Here is a 20,226-nt window from a genome sequence, read left to right as displayed (position 1 = left end):
GTGTGTGGGTGGGTGCGTGTGTGTGTGTGTATTCTTGACAGGCGGAGAGCATTGTTTCTGTGCTTGCCTGCTGACTGTGCAGAAGGTCAGGCTGACATTGAGTGTCTGACTGAAGGAGAAAAAAGCTTTTCTCTCTCGCTCTTTCTGTTTCTCTTTTCTGTGTGTGGGTCTCTCTACCCCTCTCTTCCTCATCACCATACAAGTTTGTAGCCACAGCTCAGTGCCACATAATAGAGAGGGGGGAGGGCAAGAGAGGCCATGAGAGACATGAAACAGAGACTGTGAGAGGATGACGAGAAGGTAGGGTTGATGGAGAGAGAATGTGTGTCGTGGAATATCTGACAGAAATGAAACTAAAGTCAGGACTGGACTGAAGGAAAGCAGACGGGGTAGGGAGAGAGTGTGAAAGAAAGAGGAGGAAAGCAGAAAACGTAAGCGAGTAACATATAATGGAAGAAAGAGCATAGGAAAGGAAGGGTAATAAAACAGGGAAGAATTAAGGACAGAAGGAAATAAAACAGGGAAGAATAAGGAAGGGAGATAGGAAGGAGAGGGATAAGAAAAAATGGGTGGAAAGGAAGGTAGGAAGGAAAACAAAAGAAGGGAAGAAAGAAAGAGCAAGGAAGAAAACAGGAAGGAAGGAAACAGGAATGGAGGTAGGAAAGATAGAAAGAAAGAAGGAAGAAAGAAAGAAAACAGGGAAGGAAGGAAACAGGAATGGAGGTAGGAAAGATGGAAAATATGGAGGAAGAAGGGTGGGAGAGAGCAAGAAAGAAAACAGGAAAGAGGGAAGATAGGGAGGAAAAAGGAAGGAAGGAAAGAGTGAAAACAGTGAGTGGGAAAGTAAGAGAAGACAGAAAACAAAGCAGGGGAGGAAGGAAGGAAGGTGGAACAAAGGAAAGTAAAAAAATTCTTCAGGAAAACAGAAAGGGAGGAAAAAATGAATGAATGGGAGGAGAAAGAAGAGGCAGGAAAGAGGACAGGGAAACAACACAGAGAACAGGGAGACAGAAATGAAGAAAATAATAGAAGACAATGACAAAGGGCTTTGATATAGCAGGAGAAGGGAGAAATCTAGGAACGGAGAGAGGGAAAAGAGTAGCAATGACTGAGGTGAGAAAGAGTGCACTGAGAGACAGTAGGAGAGGGGGGAGTAAAAACAGTCACGACTGCCGCTCCATCAGCCTCGGTGTAATTGAGCAGCGTCCGCGGTTCACAATGGCCGTAATGAATATTTTATCACTGCTTAAGGGGCATTAACACTAACGGGGTCTTTACAGAACAGGAAACAGCTGTCAGCACTGCTTCATTCAAACACTGAAATTCACTAAAGCAGTCATTAAGTTTTAGCCTACTTAGTCCTGTTCTTATTTTGTTTTTAAGGTTGTATTTAGTGATCATGATTGACTGCTCAACAATACCTCTTGTTACTTGTCTTTTGCTAGATGACCAGTTGTGCATGTTTTAACATCATCTGACAAGCTAGTGGCAACAGTTGATGAGCAACAGACGGTAATGTTAACATAAACACAGAATAGAAAAGCTTGCTGTCAGCTCTGTTTACTTCCAGTTTTCTTGCTGTTCTTCATTGTAATGTATGATGAAAAGAGCTGCAAGAAGTAGATGAAGAAGAAGTAGGCAAAAGCCTTAATTACAGTGACCTTAAATGATGGTGGAATGACAGTTTTGATGCTAATTTTATTTCCTCATGTTCACCCCAATCATGTCTCCTAGTTCAAAGAAATAGGCTCAAGAATATGGCAACAAATCAAACCAAATGTTCAGTCATAGTGGTCAGAGGATAACTAGTAATATTGCTACCAGTTTTAAGTGATCAGCATGACACCATTTTAATATAATGTGAAAGAACTGCAGCTCATCTGAACCATCATACATTTCTTTAAAACATATTAACAATTACAACTGCGGACTTGGTGGATTAGAGGATTGGAGTGCGCGTATTGACTAGACAGATCTAGTCAATACGCTAATGCTGAGGCATTAGATTGTCTTCCTAACACCTCGGTATCATGTGGGGCCAAAACCCCTGAAACACTCCAACCTGAGAGTACTTCAGAAACTCTCTAAATAAATGGAAAATACAGTATAGAGCATGTTGCATCCTCAACAGCTTTTACCAGAGAATAAACACTACACTGTGACCCTTATTCTGACCTACCTTCTCCATGTCTCTCTCTGAGCAGGTAAAGGTGACCTGATTGGGGCGAACCTATCCTTAGATGACCGAGTGATAAAAACCAATGCGGACGTGAAAGCCCTGACCTACTGTGACCTGCAGTGCGTCAACCTGAAGGGGCTGTATGAGGTGTTGGACCTCTACCCTGAATACTCACACAACTTTGTCCAGGACATCCAGCAGGACCTCACATACAACTTGAGGGAGGGACATGAGACACATGTAAGTCCATCAAAGTAGTATTGTTACTGTCTCCACAGGGTGTCATTACAGTATAGCAGATTTTCACCCAAAAATACACAGAAAAAAGAGCAGCTTAAACTAATTTGACCTTGATTTCATGTCCTAATGCACGCAAAAGTTATTGTGTTTCATGTTGCAAGAGGACAATGATGAGCTCCTCTTGTGATGTTGACCAGAAAAAAAAGCTTCAGAAAAGGCTAATAAAAAGTAAAGAGAAAACATAACTGAGGTGCTGAGTCTCTCAAAGAAATCCAAAAAACAATTAAATTTAGTTTTTTTATAATCAGATTTTCACTCAAATGTTTGTATTGTTTGTCCAATTTATACCATTGTTTGAATAAACTACATAAACCCTGACAACTCCTGATTTATTTTTGTATTAGGAGAAAAAAAAATCTGAAGTTCAGTAATCAATGAAGGTCAATACACACTTGCCAATTTCTGTGTATAATGAATCAAAGGTACTATAATAATGTGAGAGAATGAGAGAGAGGGTTGAGTGAGAGGAAAGAGAAGGGTGGAGTTGGAAGAGTAAGAAATGGACTTTGAGGGCAGCTGGAGAAAGCAAGAGGGGAAAAGCTTTAAAATAAGAAAAGTGTGTGTGTGTGTGTGTGTGTGTGTGTGTGTGTGTATTTGTGTGTGTTTAAGAGAGAGAGAGAGAGAGAGAGAGAGAGAGAGAGAGAGAGAGGGCAAAAATAGCGGGGGCACTTGGAGAGAGAGTTCTGCTTCTGTAATTACAGTCAGGTGTTTCTGTCTCTCCAGCCCAAACACTGCTGGCCCAATTACACACACACACACACACACACACACACTACCCGCTGCAGGGCTTTTAGGTGAAGCTAATGTGAAGAGGTGCAGTCCAAATCTCAGGACTGAGTATAGAGTTAAAATGAAGACAGGAGGAAGGAAGTAGCTCAGGATAGAGGATATGTTTGTGGCTGGGAGGTTGAGATTGCTGTTTGGATATTACTGTACTGTATATGCGCACAATGTGTGTTAGGGTGAATTATTTTCTATGATTGGATCACGATTATTCTTCTGTCCACTTTGTAAAAAAAAAAAATTGCTGAGCACTGTGAAATAGCTCCTCTGTAATTTAAAGCTGAGAAAAGAAAGGGCAAGTCTTGATTGCTTTGTCCTGCAGTTCATTTACTGTATATTATGTCTCTGGCTCTCTTCCAGATTAAGGCCAGACTGCCTACAACAGCTCTAGATACTCAGGTAACAGACCACAAACACTGATTGATGTATTACTTTCTAAAAGGCAATATGCCGTTGCTTTGAGACAGGTACCATTAACTCAAAAGATGTCGATCACCCTCACCCTATCCTAGTCCACAGGGCGACACGGCGTAGACCTCCAGCACTGATAATGGACTCAATCACTCTTTTAGACTTAATGATTCTGATGGAGATATATATATATATATTTTTTATTTATTTATTTATTTTTTTTTGGTGAGGAGGAGGAAGGGAGGAGGATTATCAATTCTTCATAGAATGAGTTAGCAGTCATTAAATCCCAGCTGCTCCAGAATAGAGTGCGAAGAAATGCTCTATATGCTGTCAGACTGCCATTTGAATGCTGTGAATCTGCACAAATTACACAAATATAATGATCTGTAGTCAGATATTTTACTAAAAAATCAATTCAGCTGTCAGCTGAAACATTAACCTCACACTGCTGTTGGGTTTCCTCCAAGAGAGCTGGGTCAAATGCCGCTGGTCAATAGGTTACTGTTGACCTTATTTCTGTTATTACCTGATTATATCCTCATCTCGTGGTTGATCTGAGTCCTTGCAATTTAGCACAACTGCTGCCCCCTTGACAAAAGAGGGTTGTGTTTATTAAGACTGATGTCAGAGTTCAGCAGTGTTGCTTTCATTATTCTGCAGGTCACAGTTTCAGTCTAAAATGTTGATCTGGGCATTTTTACTGAGCCTTTTCACCATTAAATCCAGCTGAGTGGTCTGCCCCATGCAATTAGAAATCATTAGTACATATTTATGTATTGAAAACACTCCTGTGTACTTCAGGGTCATGGTATTAACTATACAAATGGAGCTTAGTGTATTCAACATCTCCAGAGGAAGCAGAAAAAATGAGGATGGCAGAATATCGAGTATTGCTGTTTTTGTTAAAAGAGGCATTTAAGCAAATTTGGCACCATCAAGGCTGATGCTTCAGATGACTCAAATCAACATGAATAGATTTTGATTTCATGTCAGCTCTTTGCTTTTTCTGCAGTTATTTAATCTCCAACAGGTTGTATTTCAAAATGCCCTCAAATCAGAGGTGATTGATATTTGTCACTACTCTCAAACATTTTTTTTCATATATATATTTTTTATATTTCCAGTCTGGGGTGGGAAGAAACGGACAAGTGGTTCAGGGCTATCCGCCCATCATCGAGGCACAGCAGGAACATGAGGAAGATGATGAGGAGGAGGATGACGAAGCCATGTCTATATCTCTGTCATCGGAGCGGAACCAGGCAGTCAACCTCAGGGACACGGGTGGGAAGTCTCCACTAAGTCGACCCAGCCAGAAGACCACAGGACAGAGTTCCAGGAGGTCTCGGAGGAAGATTCAGGAAATTACTCTCACCACTTTAGACCCTTCCAACCTGAGCCCCAGGTGAATTTGATCACCATTGATTTGTCAGCCTGTGTATGCCTGTGTCTCTGTGACTCAGTGTTATGTATATTTTTGTCATTCTTTAGCACAGTGCATGTGGTAGAAACTAGTGATGGGCACTTTTGACAAGATGGGTAGTATAATTATGAGAGAGGGTTAAATCAGATACTTGACAGTGGCATAAAAACCACCTAACCAGTGTACAGTAAAATTGAAAAAATTACATGTAAAACCCCAACTTGCCATTTTTCCCTTGTGTTTTTGTATGGATTCAACAAAAAAGATGTAACTTGTTAATCAGTGAGCTTTAGGTGTTTTTTTGGTTTTGACAGAGCCAGGTTAGCTGTCTCCCTATGTTTCGAGTTTTTATGCTATGCTATGCTAATCTAAGCTAAGCGGCTTCTAGCTATAGCTTCACACCCTGGTATCAATAATCATCTTAATCTTATTTTCTGTGAAAGAACAACATTTAATCATATTATTAATTGATAATATTAGTTTCTAAATTATCCAACAATCATTACATCATCAGTAACAGTCTCTACTTTCCTACACACACACACACACACATCTTTCTCTCTGCAGGATAGTGGACGGTACTGAAGACAGTGAGGGGACGGAGAGTTCCCTGGCTTTCTCCTTCTCTACCAGCCGAGGCTGTCCCATCAATGAACCAACCAGTGCCTCAGCATCTGCCACAGGTCCTCCCATCCAACAGTACCCAGCAATTTACCACTCAAATATGACCCAATACCATTTACAATCCCTTTAACTTCCCACATGCTGGGAAATGAGAAATGTTCACATCCAAATCCCTGCAGTATGGTTGTATAATGAGGGTGATTAATGTGAATTTGCACTTTCTGTCAATGCCTGCAGTATTTATCAGCTTCCCTGTCGCAATAACTGCTGGGTGTAAATTTTTAGTTCCTATTTGGCACTTGAAGTGATTTGTAACTTGGTAATTTGTCACAGATATGCTGCAGATCAGCACAGCAGAGCTAGCAGCTAAAGCTGAGGAGACCAGAGGACAACTGCGACACCTTGACCAGCAGGTACAGTAGGACTGTTTGTGTGTGTGTGTGTGAGTGTGTGTATGTGGTAAGAGACAGAGAGAGAGAGACAGACAGGTGGGCTCAAGTAAGCACAAGCCATATGGCTATATCAGCATGTCAGGCACAAGATGGGTGAAAGGGCTGAGAGAAATAATGCAGCAAAAAAGCTGAAACAAAAATAAATAGGTATAAAGAATGACCAGATGTGGCGTTATAGCTGGTTAATAATGAGGCCACACATAATGGTGTCATTTGTCTACCACACTCATGAGCCTTACAATAAATGTGCCATAGTCTGCTGAAGCTCAGGACCTAAAGTGTTCCTTTTGTATTTGTTTTTTACTGCCAGGTATTAACAGACCTACTGTGCCCTGTCAGTCTCATTGTATAGTATCATTTTTGGATGTTTTATAGACTTAAGTGGTTCATTGTCCAGCTTGAAAATAATCTGTTCACACACACATACACCCACAGCCTCTCGTGCTGTATCCTACGGTTTTGATTGGCGGGTGGCTAAATTGACATTAGACTTTTGGCAGGTGAGGAGGAGTTTTTGCTTCCTCCTGCTAAGACTCAGTCTGTGTCCTGGGATGTGCAGATAGAGGCACAGAGAAAGGGAGACATGAAAAAGTGAGGGAAATGAAGAGGAAAAGGGGAAAGGGCAGATAGCTTTATGGGGAGAAACAAAAAGCAAATCAAAGAAGGATGAAAAGAGGAGCGTAAAAGACAATGCTTCAGCACTTTCACAGTTATACACATTGGCTCTGTTGTCCTTTCTGTGTCTCTGTGGGTTACCGGTGTTTGACAGGAAGTCTCTCAGCATGGTGTTGTAGGTTGTTAATCCTCACTTGGATCCATCCACACAGATCACCATAGGAGATGAAAAGGGGGTGTTGGTTTAAACCCTATCTGCTCTCTGCACAAACACAAATACAAGTGACAAATGAGGCCATTGTATGTTATGTGGCACATGCAGGATAGTTCAAAAATGTATTTATTTTTGTGTTCGTTCTGCAACATAGAAAACCAGTCCTCCCCAGTTCTGTAATTCAGTACTGTGGACATTTCCTCATCCAGTTTTTGTTGTTGCATCTCAACTGTAGGTGAAAAGCATCACAAGAAAACACTTTAACGCTAATGAAAAAACATTTTATAAATGCACGCCAAAAGAATGCAGGCTTGCAGGGGCCTAATTTATTGGTTGACAGTTCCCATTATTTCAGTCAAAATCAAGGAGCAAGGCCCTTTTGAGACCCGTACCCAATCATGTGAATAAAAAAGCACAAACTTCCATTGTAAGGTTAATTTATTTGCTGATTCTGACGTGAACCGCACAAAGGTGGCAGCATTTTAATGAACAACAAATTGTGTGTGAACACAGTAATGAACCAGCTCTGCCTTGGCCTGTGACCTCTTAGCTTTACCCTTTAACCTTATACAGCATCTACGCCACTGAAGGGTTTATTCAAGTGGGAGCTGAATAAGGCATTAGTCTTATTATATAGTTGAAGAGAGGCCTAACATGGTGACCTTTGTTCCATGTCATGGAATTCATAACAGCTGCACAGGAGAGCTGGAACAAAGAGAGATTTGCTTGAAGAGTTACACTTATAATAATAATAAATATAAATAAATTAGAATAGGCAAGAAACATGCAACATTGTGATACACACACATTCAGTACACGACAAATACACTTGAAAATGAAAAATGGGTACACACACGTATAGTGACCTACTTTAGTAAAGTAGGAAACAAGAACTAATACTGAAAGCTCTGAGCAGGTACAAAACAGAATTTTTAAACATTACAAAAAAACTTAACAGCAGCAATAATGTGATGAATGTAACTCCAATATTCACTCTTCCTTTTAAATCTATTTTGGTCTCCGCAGACCCAAAAGATTCTGGCTCTTCTGCCTGCTAAATACTCCTCTAGCATTTGGCAACCGGCTAAAGTAATAGCTAAATTTTCCGTCTCCTGTTTAGTGCTGACCAGGTAGTGTACAGTCTGATGGTGGGTTCAGGGAAAACTTTATCCAGCATCCATCAGCTTTTGTAAGTTGTGGCACCTCTTTATTTTTCTCTAGCCACAGGCTTAACAACCAAAGGCCTAGACTTTCCAGGAGAGTGCTTCAAGATCTTCCCAAGTTGGAAATTAGGCTAGGAAAACTACTTGCATGTTTATAGTAGTACGGTTAGTCCTAACTTCTCTTGGGTCCGCTACTTGAAGAGTATCTTAACCATTGTCACATTCAGAGATCATATCATCTGAGATCTGAGCTAACTTCGTCATGCTCACGCTCCAGTTCTGCATATAAATGATTTGATTCATAAATGGCACAAAAAGAAATTCCTTGTCATCAGAAGCCTCAGGGTACATTTATTCAGACGCAGATATTTTTTTAAAGTCATGGTCCAGTGAAAATATTGATCCTATTATATTTTTCGGGAGAGCTTAACATGCACCTGAAGCCGCAGTGGTCATCCATGGCTGCTGGTTTGTCTGACCATCTCCACAGACGGTTGTCTCTGAGGTGGGAGTACTGGAATCATGTTGACAGCGTTTCAGATTGGACTGTCCTGTCGCGCTCAGCTTTTTCTATTTTTATCAGTACCAGAGTTTATCAGCCACTCCAGAGACGGAGAGAGATGGGAGAATTGTGAAAGAGGGAGAGAGAATATTTTTTCTCTGTTAAAATTATTGTCAGGGATTCAGTATGATAGATCAGAGTTAAAACAACCTCAGTTTTAAAGGATATCAAGAATGTTCAGAGTATCAACTGATATCTGAATAAGACAATGAATTTCATCACAATATAATACACTCATGCACTCAGCCTGATCACCTCTTGACGTGTTCACACAGCGACTGGAGCAGTTCCCACCTGGAGTTGCGTGTCCTGCTGAGGGCTGATGTGCATCCAGTAGCACTGATGTGCGTGATTGGCCTGATGAATGGTCATGAGCGGTTTGACTGGCAGAAGCAGATGGCTTGTTGGCAGCGCTTCACGGTCGTGCCCTCTATGGACACGCCACGTGCAGAGACCAACTAATCTCCAGCCCCCCCTCATCAGTGTAATGACCAATTATAGCAGCACGATGTTACATGCAAAATGGCAGGCAGGAGAGAGAAATATTTTGACCCAAAATAAATGACTGACCTGAAATTACCAAATTCATAATGATGTGCCGTATATCCTGGGGCTTTTTGTTCCTGGTAATCTGTGAGTGTTTCCTAGTAATTTTGTCTTTTTTACATTGAAAAGTCAACTACATGGCAGCAACTTCATTTTGAGAATTATAGGCATAGAGGCCATTAGGTTTGGATAGCAGAGGTGGTGGCAGAATCAAATGCCTCAAGCAACGAGAGGAATACTGGTAAGTTCATTGTTACTAGGAAAGCAATTGTGTTAATACATGTTGCTTTATTTTGATAATCTACTAGACCATTATTTATTTAAGATGTAATCCTGATTTAAGGCCTGGTTTAATTGTCAAGATGTGCGGTTTCCTCCGTATAAGCAAGTACAGTTCATTACTACAGCAAATACTTGAAAAATACAACATAAGAGTAATTGGTGTGTCTTTTTACAGTGCAACCAAACAAAATAGTTTTTTTATAAAGTATCTGTCAAAACTAATTGCAACCACAATCCGAACAGCAGGGCATGTCCCTTAGTAAATGATAAATGGTAAATGGCGGCATTTTTATAGCACTTTTATCCAAAGCGCTTCACAATTTGCATCATTCACCCATGAACTGCCAACCCTTGCAAAAAAAATATATTTTTTTTATTTAAAAATGCAGAAAATCCCCATGACTTGTTTTATAGATGCATTTATGATGAACGATCATAGTTAGTGCAAACTTCAGTGACGAACACATTTTGTTTCATTTGGCTTCTTCACAATAAAAGCCACCCTGTGTTTTGCCAGTTGGATGCTTATAAGCAGCGGCAGTAGGAAAGTTTGCATTGGCAGTAAATTAAACAGCTCTTACACTGTGTGAAGAGAGCAAACACTAAACAGTGAGGCTGTTATCAATGAGATAAAATGGTTGCCGGATTACATGCATGCATCATTTCCTGTGAATCTTTTGAGCATAGGTAGGCAAATTAAATCCAGTGCAGGAATGGCGGACTCTGCCACCACACTACACTACATATTATGTCACACCCAATCCAATTTTTCTTCCTCTTTAAAACTAAATATGATTTGTGTTTGCGTCTTTAGGTGAGCACCCTTGGGAGGGAAGTGGCCGACCTTGGACGAGTCATGAAGAGAATGGCCCAACTAATGGAGACCCTCATGTCATCAGTGCCACAACCTGCAGTAGTCTGCCCCACACACTACTCTCCAGCACACCACACATATCTGCCCCATCCTAACCCTCCTCAGTCTTACCCTTCACCATCCTCTTCTCAGACTGCCTCCATCTGGATGGACACACCCATGTCATTGCCCTCTTCTCCCCTCATTATTCCTCAGCAACATGGTGCGATATGCCACAATGACTCCCTTACACACCGACCCCAGGAACTCCAGTTGGGGTATCCTGCTATCCCCAGCGCAACTTTACCTCCAACTCCCAACTCATCTGCCCTTCAAGAGTCTCACCTGCCTTCCTCACCCCTCAGCTCACCAGAGACTTCCCACTACAAAGACGGGGTTCCTGGCTCCATCAGGTCGGGGCTGCACAGTCCACCCCTGCAAGACGGGGGAGATGAGGGCCCTCATCAGAGCTCTGGGTGTTCTCCACCAACTGGACTTGGGGAAACCTACCACAGCACGACCAGGGGTTTGTAGCAGCCCTCCAGATGAACTTCCTGGACTCTCCTGGACTCTGCAGGACTTTTTCCAGGATATTTTTTGGGATATGTTCCTGACCTACAGATCAAACTGATCAACTGGGGTCCCCCATATCACTGGAGGACGTTTGCAGGGATGCAACTCAGTTTCTTTTTGTTTTAAAGGCACGTGTTTAAAAATCATGTTGCATGAAAACAAGTACAGAAGGTTTAGGTGTGTTAGCTTTACCTTATAGAAACGTAGTGTTGTTAGACAGGGTGTAGAGGTTTGGGTCAGTTGTGGAGCTGTATGATGTCAGCTCCCTGGGCACAGCTCACCACCAACCCGCTACCCCTCCCACCTTTAGGTGGGATTGTGCCATAATGGAGGACAAGAGGGATATGGAAGAGGGAGAAAGTTCTTTTCTGTCCTCTCTTTTTTTCCCCTGGCTAATTTCAGGTCGGTTGGGCTGGTTGGAGGATGTGAAAGCATCGTGAGTGGTGGGCTTTTGAGACAAGGAGGGGAGGGGTGGGAGCCGTTAATGTCCTTCCCCCAACCCCCTGTCTTTGCTATTTCCTCTCCTTTTAACCCTTCTTTCCTTGCTCACTCAACCCATGCCTGATGTTCTGAATTGTGTGGACCAGTGTGTAGCTAGCTGGGGCTGGTCGCACTGGGAGCACAGAATGGTGTGAGAATAGAGAGGGGTCGTATTGTGCTCTTTGCCGCTGGCCCTCAGGGAAGGGGAGGTGGAGGATGGAGGAAGTTGGTTATGGAGGTGGTGGGGGGGTATGTTATGCCTCAGGCAGCACAGCCCCTGCTGTCGTCTGTCACACTGAGCACAGGGACTCTTTCTCTCTCTCTGTTTCTCCTTTCCAGTGTTTCTCTCCACACACCTACCACTCTCTCTCTCTCTCTCTCTCTCTCTCTCTCTCTCTGTCTCCCTCCTTCTTTCTCTTTCTCTTGCTCTCTGCATGCCTTTCCGAGCCTTTTGAGTAGTGCCTGTAGACACACATTAACATGCTGCATGTCACCCTGTGGAAATCCAGCTTGCCATTTATCTATCTATTTAAAGGAAACACGATTCAGTCTTTTAATAGCTGAACATGGCATTTACTGATGCATATTTATTGGATGTTGGCTCAGTTTAAACAACTCGGTAATTTTAGCACAAGGTAGTCGCCCCTGTTGTGAAGTGGCCTGGAGCAAACTGCCAATACTAAATTGGTTCATGATCCACGATGTAGGCCATTGATCCCTGATTGTCACCCAGGGTTATTAGCTCTGAGATCCATTTTCTTGGCTGTTCAGAGCAAAGGCAATATTCCCACATAAAAGCACAATAAGGAAATAAAGACGCTTTTATATTTCTATGAATGTATCATTACTAAAGATGTATTTTTTTATCTCAAAGAATGCAAGAGTGTGGGATAGCAGTAAATGATGCTACTATATATGAGGTTATGGCAGTGCTGTTTGCTGGTACCAGCCAATGCAATCTTTAACCAGGAAAAAGGTCCTAACTCTCATCCCGGCAGATCTACTGTTCTCTTTTGAATTCATGTAGGTTTGACTCTGCTTCTCTGCAAATGGAATGTACTGTAATCAAACATCTTTTTTCCCTTAACATTTTGATATTTATTAGATACAAAAAAACTGTTATGCTAATAAACGACAAATACGACTGTTATGTCCGGGCTTTTTTTTCTGGTTTTTGTTCAATGTTCACAGAAACATTTTATCAATGCTGGGAAGAGGTTATTAGAGGTCATCACAACCAGGAAATCTTCTTTTTCCGGAAACAAATATGCTTTAATACATTAATTGATGATTATGGAAGGCCTTAATGTTTAATTTTGTGTTTTGGAAGTCAGTGGATAAACTGACAATTTAACATCCTCATTTGTGTAAATTTCAAATTTAAATTAATTTCTCGATCAGTTTTATGGACCTGGCTAAAATAAAAATAGAAATGACCTGATGAATTGGCTTAAAGCCTATTTTTCCAACAAATTTAATTTAAAAAATGTTTTACTTTAAATTGGCGACATTCTGATAAATGAATGGGTGAATGCATAATGTCCATGGATTACAGCTAAACCAGGTATAAATTATGCTATGCCACATCAAAACTTCAAAGTCTACAGCCATATTAGCAGCACTGTGAGGCTGTACTTGTACTTAACATGCTCACAATGATTACATATACTGTCAATGATTTTAACATGGTGATGTTTAGCAGGTAGGATATTTGCCATGGTCACCATCTAAGTTTAGCATAATGACAGTAGTGGAAGAGATTGGGGATCTCCAGTGTTATTACAATTCATGCTGTGGGAGGTGTGAATGTGTGTGCAGTATTTTATGGAAATCCATCCAGTAGTGGTGAACTGACATACTGACATTGTCATCCCTAGAGCCATACTGCTAGCATGGCTAAGAACACACAGATCATCATCAGCATACTGGATTTTTTGACCTGACAAAAACATAAAGACATCTTTAAGCATCTAAGACTGGTTCAGATGTCTAAAGTGTCCAAAATATAGCCCCTTGTGTGGTTCATACAACCAAAAATGAATACTGACTGAGGAAATTGTTGTGAATTTTAAATCATATCAGCTTGCACCATAGTATTGAGTAACACTGTGTAAGACAAATATTCCTTTGTTTTCAATTGTTCTTGCCCTCTTCGTACACCAACACCAAAATACACAAACACACAAAGTTAATAATGCCATATCTCTGACTGTTGCTTGTCTTCACTCTGTTTATAATAGTAGTGTGTATTTGTTTTGTACATGCATGTGTGTGTCTGTCTTTTATAAGCTGCTGCTACGGTTCATCTGAGGTGAAAGCATGGCAATCGTCATGTCCCTCTGGTGACGTGGGCGGGAGTGAAAACTGAGTAGTATGCGTGCTGAGGATCACATTGACACATCTGTCATCGGTCCAGCTGCTCACACCTGGCGAGGTGCCGCTCCACTGTGTGTCTGTGTGTTTGTCTCTTAGGAAATAGAGTACATGGGTTCAGCAGGGATGCAATCGAGTTATACTTCTTGGGTATTTATGAAGGAGGTAACATTACAACTGTGTCAAGATGTGTGTGTGTGTGTGTGTTTATGAATGATTTTAGAGGGAGCAATAATGTGAGCGGTCAAAATAGTCCCGACTTAGACAATTTCTTTCTCTGTTTTACTGAGAAGGGTTGTGCAGGTGGGTGGGGTGTGTTTGCTCTGAGGCTGATTATTTGTGTATTTAGCGGCGCCTCCAGCACATCTGTGGGAATGTTGTTATTTAGCCTGGGGTCTTGAAGACCCATCCATATTTAATGGTGTACAGACAATCCCATCCTGGCTGTTTATGCATCATTTTATCCACCTGCTAGCAAACTCATCTTTTATTCACTGCTTCCCAAAATATGTCATTAGCAAAACTGAGGCCCATCTGCCTTCCTCTTTGCACTTTTACTTTCCTCTTTGCCACCACTTATAATTTTTGATTAAAGTTGCGTCTGAGTCAGAGGGGTGCAGAGGATGATAAAATAGAGACGGAAATGGGGAAAAGTGCCACACAAATGCTGACAGTAGGAAAGGATTGTTAAAAGAAGTGGGATTTAGACTAATGATGTATGAGTATTCAGATTTATACTCAACATACATTTGACAATGTTTCTTATTCCCTCTATTGCTTCTGTGTCTATTTTATCCACTCTTTTCACATTGTTTAATTATGGCCCTGACCCAAATACAGCAACTATTCATCCCTGTCCACTCTTTTCATCTGAACACACACAGAAATGCTGTGTGAGCATGCACACACACACACACACACACACACACACATTCACTCTTCCATTCAAATGAGCACTTTATCCCAGTGAAAAGAGCCTCTTCACTTCCCTCGCCCCAGATTTCAGTACTGAAAAACACCATCGCTGTGCAGGAGGTGAGAAATTCTCTCTCAGGTAATAAAAATCTGTCCATTTCTCTCCTTTCATCTCCACGGACATAATGGAGATATGCTGAAATCTGCCAGCTGTTGTGTGGTTCTTCCATTCAGCCTTTCCTGAGATCTGAGGCTGCCTGCTAAAGAAAGGAGGCCGAGCTGTGTGCTGAACCAAGGACACAGTATGTTTGTGTTTGAATGTGTGTGGTCTGACTGTGTGTGTTTCTCGTTATGTATACGTCCAGATACATAGAGTGTCTGTGCCTGTATGCAAACGTAAGAGCATACGTATATAAAATATGGAGAAAGCTCTCCACACAAGGGCTTAACATTTATCCGTTCCACTCTGAGTGAGACAGCCGCCGCTCTTGCACATCCAAATGGTTATATTTGCATTGGTGTTAAGGTAGGAAGGGAGGGGGGAAGCTTGCAGGACATCTTGTGTGTTTGATAAATGAGTCTGAGCTGCTCCCCTGGGTGCCATGGTACAAGTGCTGGTGGTGGTAGTGGGAGGGGTGGCAGAACAATGCACAAGTGGAGATTAATGGTGGTTTCTTCTCTTAGAAGTCTGGCTATGCCCATCAAGACAGGATGCTGCAAAGGCTGGTAAATTACCTCTTTTGTTGCTCACCTGTCAGAGAATAGTCTGGCATTTCAAAGCAGCAGATAGGAGGATCATCACCATGTAAAGCTCTTGCTAAATAGTTGTCTTCCATTGTGTTGATGTAACAGTGATGTAAAGGTCCCTGAACTAAAATGCTCACTCATTTATTGAAGAAGACAGAAGACATTCATCTGAATCACATATATCAATGTTTGCTTGGAAAAGCTCCCAAATTAAGATTTTTGCCAGTTCCATTCCATGCGTTTGTCGTTGTTTTGTGTCAGGATGCTTTTTGTCAAAATGAACTAGAACTTGGCACAAGAAATTTGCTTTCTTAAGTTTCCTTAAGAAATACAGCTGTTTTTTGTGCTTTCTTAACCAGGGTGGAGATGTGGCACGACCATGACAGGTTTTCTGCCAGTTGATTCCCAGGAACCTTAAATGGTTTACCTGTTTTTAAAGAGTTATCTTAATTAATGTGTTAAATTTGACAGCATTTGAGACCAAACTGGCAAACTGCCACCCCATGTCACCCCTTTAGGTCCACCCCTGTTAGAGACAGATCCAAATCCTGACTGTGCAACTACCCTCTGGCTTTACTGAGCTCCATAGTGGGTTTAAGCTTATTGTTTAGCTGTCTGGCCCACAACTTTACTGTGTTTTTTCAGCTGTGTTAGGCAGCCACGTTCAGAGCCAGATATTTTTCCTAGGGGTTGGTGGAGACCAAAAACAGAGCTAAATACTGGACTCACCAGGTGGTCAGAAACACATTTTTCTCACCAATGATTACATACATTTTTCTGTTCTGTCTTCTGTTCTGACCCATATGCTTTGCATGTTTTTATGTGTTTGCTTTTCATTGTAACCCACCTGTGAGACAAAGAAACCATAAGAGGGCTGTATGAGTGATAGAATGTGAGACATTCAACTTATGGTGCTTTGCCAGACATTGTATATGCTTATGTAACATTTCTCTGTGTGGAAGTGAAATCTCCAAATGTTAAAGTAAAACTGTGCACATCTTGCCTGCTTGTTAAATCCAGTGTGACAATGGCTTACCTTGTCAATTAGATGCGTGATGCCAGTGAAGGGCCTCTAAACTAGCTTGACTGCAGCACTCAGAAGGAAGTCAGTTCGCCGTACACAGGTCTTGTGTATTGTGTTATACCCCTCGTGGTTTCTTTTATAACCACTGGCTGAACAAGTGTGACGCTGAAGGACAACTAATTAAAAACTTCCATGTGCAAAGCTTTATATTGCACTGTCCACTTAAGGGTTGTGGCATTGCTTATGGTTGACACAGGCTGACATGCTAAACAATAAATGCTCTCCCAAATGCTAATGGGTGTGATAAATGACATACAGAGAGAGTGTGATAAAGACTTAAGATGTTTATCAAATCATTAATTTCCATATATACAAGTTTAAATTTAAGAGCAACTTCTTTCTTTTTATTCATGTTTTTATCACCATTACTTTTCAATTTATGATCTTGCAGATTAATCCTAATATCACCACCTGTTTACCACCCCTTATATCTGAACTCCACCCTTCTCCATGTAGGGAAATAAGTAAAGATGTATTTTTTGACCTCAGAGACCTGTTTTCAAGTATTTGATGTGTTACACAAATAAATGTATCATTAAAACACAGATTCAGAATTTAACGGGTGTGCTTATAAAGTGTTTGTGTCACCAGGAACTTTCTAAGCGAAACATTCAAAAGCCGTTTTTGTCTCTGACCTTAATTGCTGCTGCAAGCCAAGTTTTTGTCACATTTTGATGCACTTAATCTTTGCTCAGTGTCAGCACCAGCTCCTGAGGCCCATCCACAAAGACCTAATTGCACTACAAGCACATTACGAATCACTGGAAACAACATTGTCTGTGTACAGAAGACCCAAGGCTCTTTAAGGAGCACACAGTAAGTACAGCCACCTCCGTCCTGGGTGAAATAGCCCCATGGATCTTCATAAAGAGGCCACGGCTTCCTGCACCACAGCAGCTGACATCCATCTGAGTCTCCCAGGTTCCCCTAGAAGATGTGTGTGTGTGTGTGTATATGTGTGTGCTTTGGGCGTGGGAATGATAAGGAAAGAACAAAAAGACTGGTGAGAATGTGTCATATCCAGTGGCCATCAGCGTTTGATGTGGGTGTTTACTGTATTTATCACCTTCACCTCAGCATGGAGATGAGATGGAAGATGCTGGCGGTGGGAGACAGAGGGGCCGGGAGGACAGGCAAAAGGTTGCATGCATCCACAGAGGGGGAGAACAGGAAAAGGAGCATTTGAATGTAGACAGAAGGAGATTTTTGCAGTAAAATCCAATGGAGAAATTTTGATATTCTAGATATTTTGTCCTCTTAGTTCTCAGTTTTCCCCCATTTTATATGAAATTTCAATATCAGCTTGTTTCTAACATTTATCAAAAAGTCTTAAAATGTCCATTGTCTTTATTGGACGTTAATGGCTGCCACTAAATGACAGCTCTCTCAGTTGCCATATGTTATAGCCATCAAATATACTGTAGTCCCTTTCGAACAAGCGTTTTGTAATGTAGCATGTCATCTACCGGGACATTTTCACACATCTCACCATAGTCTGTGATACAAAGTGACATCAGACATCCCTACAGGCTATAGGATTGAAGTCACAAAACAGGCAGTAACAGGAGTTTTCAACAGGGGTGTCAGGACTGAAATCTCAGCTCCTTTGTCACTTTGATTTTTTTTTTCTTTTCACAGGTCCATCTTGTTAGCATGGTGCTGACAAGATAGCACAGGTTTTATGAACAAATCATGGGTTAGTCTACTCTCTGCAAATATGACTTTTTTCCCTCCTTTTATTCTCACCACGATAAAACCCACAATGAAAAAAAGTATTTAAGTGGAAACCCTGTGTCAGAAACTGAGCTTGCACATCTGATGAAGGTGACTGACAATAAAGCCTTGCTACTACATCAATAAAGGAAATATTCTGAGTTCTAAATGTTCTAATTGGCATCAAGAAATATATATACATACCTTTTATTTGCCAAAATGTCATTCATTAACAAAATAGTGCATAAATGTTATCCTTCTGTGTGAAGTTGAACTCATTTTGGGGGTCAGTTATAGAAATGAAAAAAGAACAATTTGTGAATTTGGAGGGTAGTTTTGCATAAAAACTAGAGTAATCTCCAATCCACCATAGAGTATTGAGGAAATCCATTGTATTAGAAAAAGTCTAAACAGGCATTGTACACCTTGCAATCGTTTGGGCAAACATGGCTTGCTTTTCACAGTGAAATTAGCCATAGAAATCTGTGACCTTTTGCCATCCTCTGAAGACCTAAAGCAGAGAGATGTTACCAGTTTAACAGTAACAGCTCAGTAGCCTGTAGTTATGTAACTGGGACAAGACATACTGAAAACATGTTGTTTGTCAAAGTATTTGACCTATGCCTCAAAGCTGCAGACATACCATATGATTGTTTTGTATTAAAAAGGTTCAATGGGCTAAGTGCATTATGAAGAGCATTACTGTGACGGAGTATAGGGGGTTATTAGCGCTCAGTGCCTGGGGGCAAGGAGAGGGTTACTGAGGATGAGCTCAGGGTCCTCCCTGCCTGCCAGTTGTCATCCTAACCTCCTGGGCTGTATGGCGTAAAAAACACCTTCTTTTTTCTATCGGACTGTGAGTTACAGTAGATACTTGGACACAAAAACACTGTTGTCCGCTTGTTAATCACAGCCATTGCCCGTTACAAAAGGCCTCCACTCCCATCAGTCACATGCACTTCAGGACATTACTGTCACATGGTAGACTTACAGCATAATTATGTTAACTCCAACAACAGAAGGTTTATGTGAGAACATCTTAACGGGAATTCACATAAGTAACTTTTGTGGGAGGCTTATTCAAGTATAACAATTACAGAGATCAGTTGGGGCTTTAGAAAAGATTATGAAGGCAGATGGCTCCCTCTGCTGTTGACAGCTGATAAGATATGAATATACTTATATACAGACACTTCATGTACATTGTAAAAATGATGAGTGCAAGAGTGCAATGACTCCAAACACATTAAGAAAGAATAAAACATTTTAGAATATAACATTTTTGGGGTGGTTAATTACTGACTAATCAGTGTTTAATTATTCCTGCAAAACCCTACATGATGGTTCTGTCACACAGGTGCTTTCACTTATTTTGCTTATAATGCTTATAACATCTTATCAGGACTGTGTGGGTGTGTGCAGACTGATACTCTCTCCTGTTAGTTTTTTCTAGGTTTTGTTAGGTTTTGTTAGGTTTTCACAGAGGACATTTTGTCAGAGTAGCAACAGCACAGGTGAAAATTATAAAACTTCAAATGGCTGCATTCTATTTCGCTGCTTCAGCTTCAGGGTCCTTGTATTGTACATGCTGGTTCACTCCCACACTGTTATGGCTTACTGGGACACTTAAATATAACAGAACCGTTGTAAATACTATTAGTAATGCCTATGCTTTTCCTGCTATGAAATGTAAAAGAATAGTTCCCTGAGACATCTAATACAGTGGTTCCATCACTGCGTAAGCTGACAACCCCTGACTAAGTGAGTATTTTATTAATAATTCATATTAAATTCAATACATAACAATAACAGAACAGAATAAACTGTGCAATTAAAAAAGCACAAATTAACAGATTAGCAGATTATTTCCACATCACAGATTAGCATTTATTGTTTACTGTTATTTTTAGCAACTTTTATTACAATTCTCTGTC

General features: G+C 41.0%; 1 protein-coding gene and 1 long non-coding RNA gene across 3 annotated transcripts in view; one reads left to right on the top strand and one right to left on the bottom strand.

The window, feature by feature from the left end:
• Positions 1-12,591, top strand: part of kcnh8 (potassium voltage-gated channel, subfamily H (eag-related), member 8) — a 49,747-nt gene extending 37,156 nt beyond the window's left edge. Inside the window, exons 11-16 of the mRNA XM_035681532.1 lie at positions 2,205-2,419; positions 3,623-3,661; positions 4,801-5,078; positions 5,664-5,779; positions 6,054-6,133; positions 10,369-12,591. Of these exons, the coding sequence (XP_035537425.1) occupies positions 2,205-2,419; positions 3,623-3,661; positions 4,801-5,078; positions 5,664-5,779; positions 6,054-6,133; positions 10,369-10,941 (1,301 nt within the window). The 3' untranslated portion in view covers positions 10,942-12,591. The remainder of the gene's footprint in view (positions 1-2,204; positions 2,420-3,622; positions 3,662-4,800; positions 5,079-5,663; positions 5,780-6,053; positions 6,134-10,368) is intronic.
• LOC118342926 lies at positions 6,837-9,093 on the bottom strand. 2 transcript variants are annotated; one of them, XR_004797514.1, is made up of 3 exons: positions 8,982-9,093; positions 8,602-8,766; positions 6,837-7,049 (listed from the first exon to the last, which is right to left on the bottom strand). It is a non-coding gene; the product is annotated as an uncharacterized LOC118342926 (long non-coding RNA). The 2 variants fall into 2 exon arrangements; XR_004797513.1 differs by lacking the exon at positions 6,837-7,049 and adding an exon at positions 7,458-7,706.
• Positions 12,592-20,226: the final 7,635 nt, after the last annotated feature.

This window comes from Morone saxatilis, unplaced genomic scaffold (assembly GCF_004916995.1).
Source record: "Morone saxatilis isolate NCDOM2014 unplaced genomic scaffold, NCSU_SB_2.0 Contig9, whole genome shotgun sequence".
Lineage (NCBI taxonomy): Eukaryota > Metazoa > Chordata > Actinopteri > Moronidae > Morone > Morone saxatilis.
Note: the sequence above shows the minus strand (reverse complement) of the source record. Positions and strands in the feature narration are given on the sequence as shown.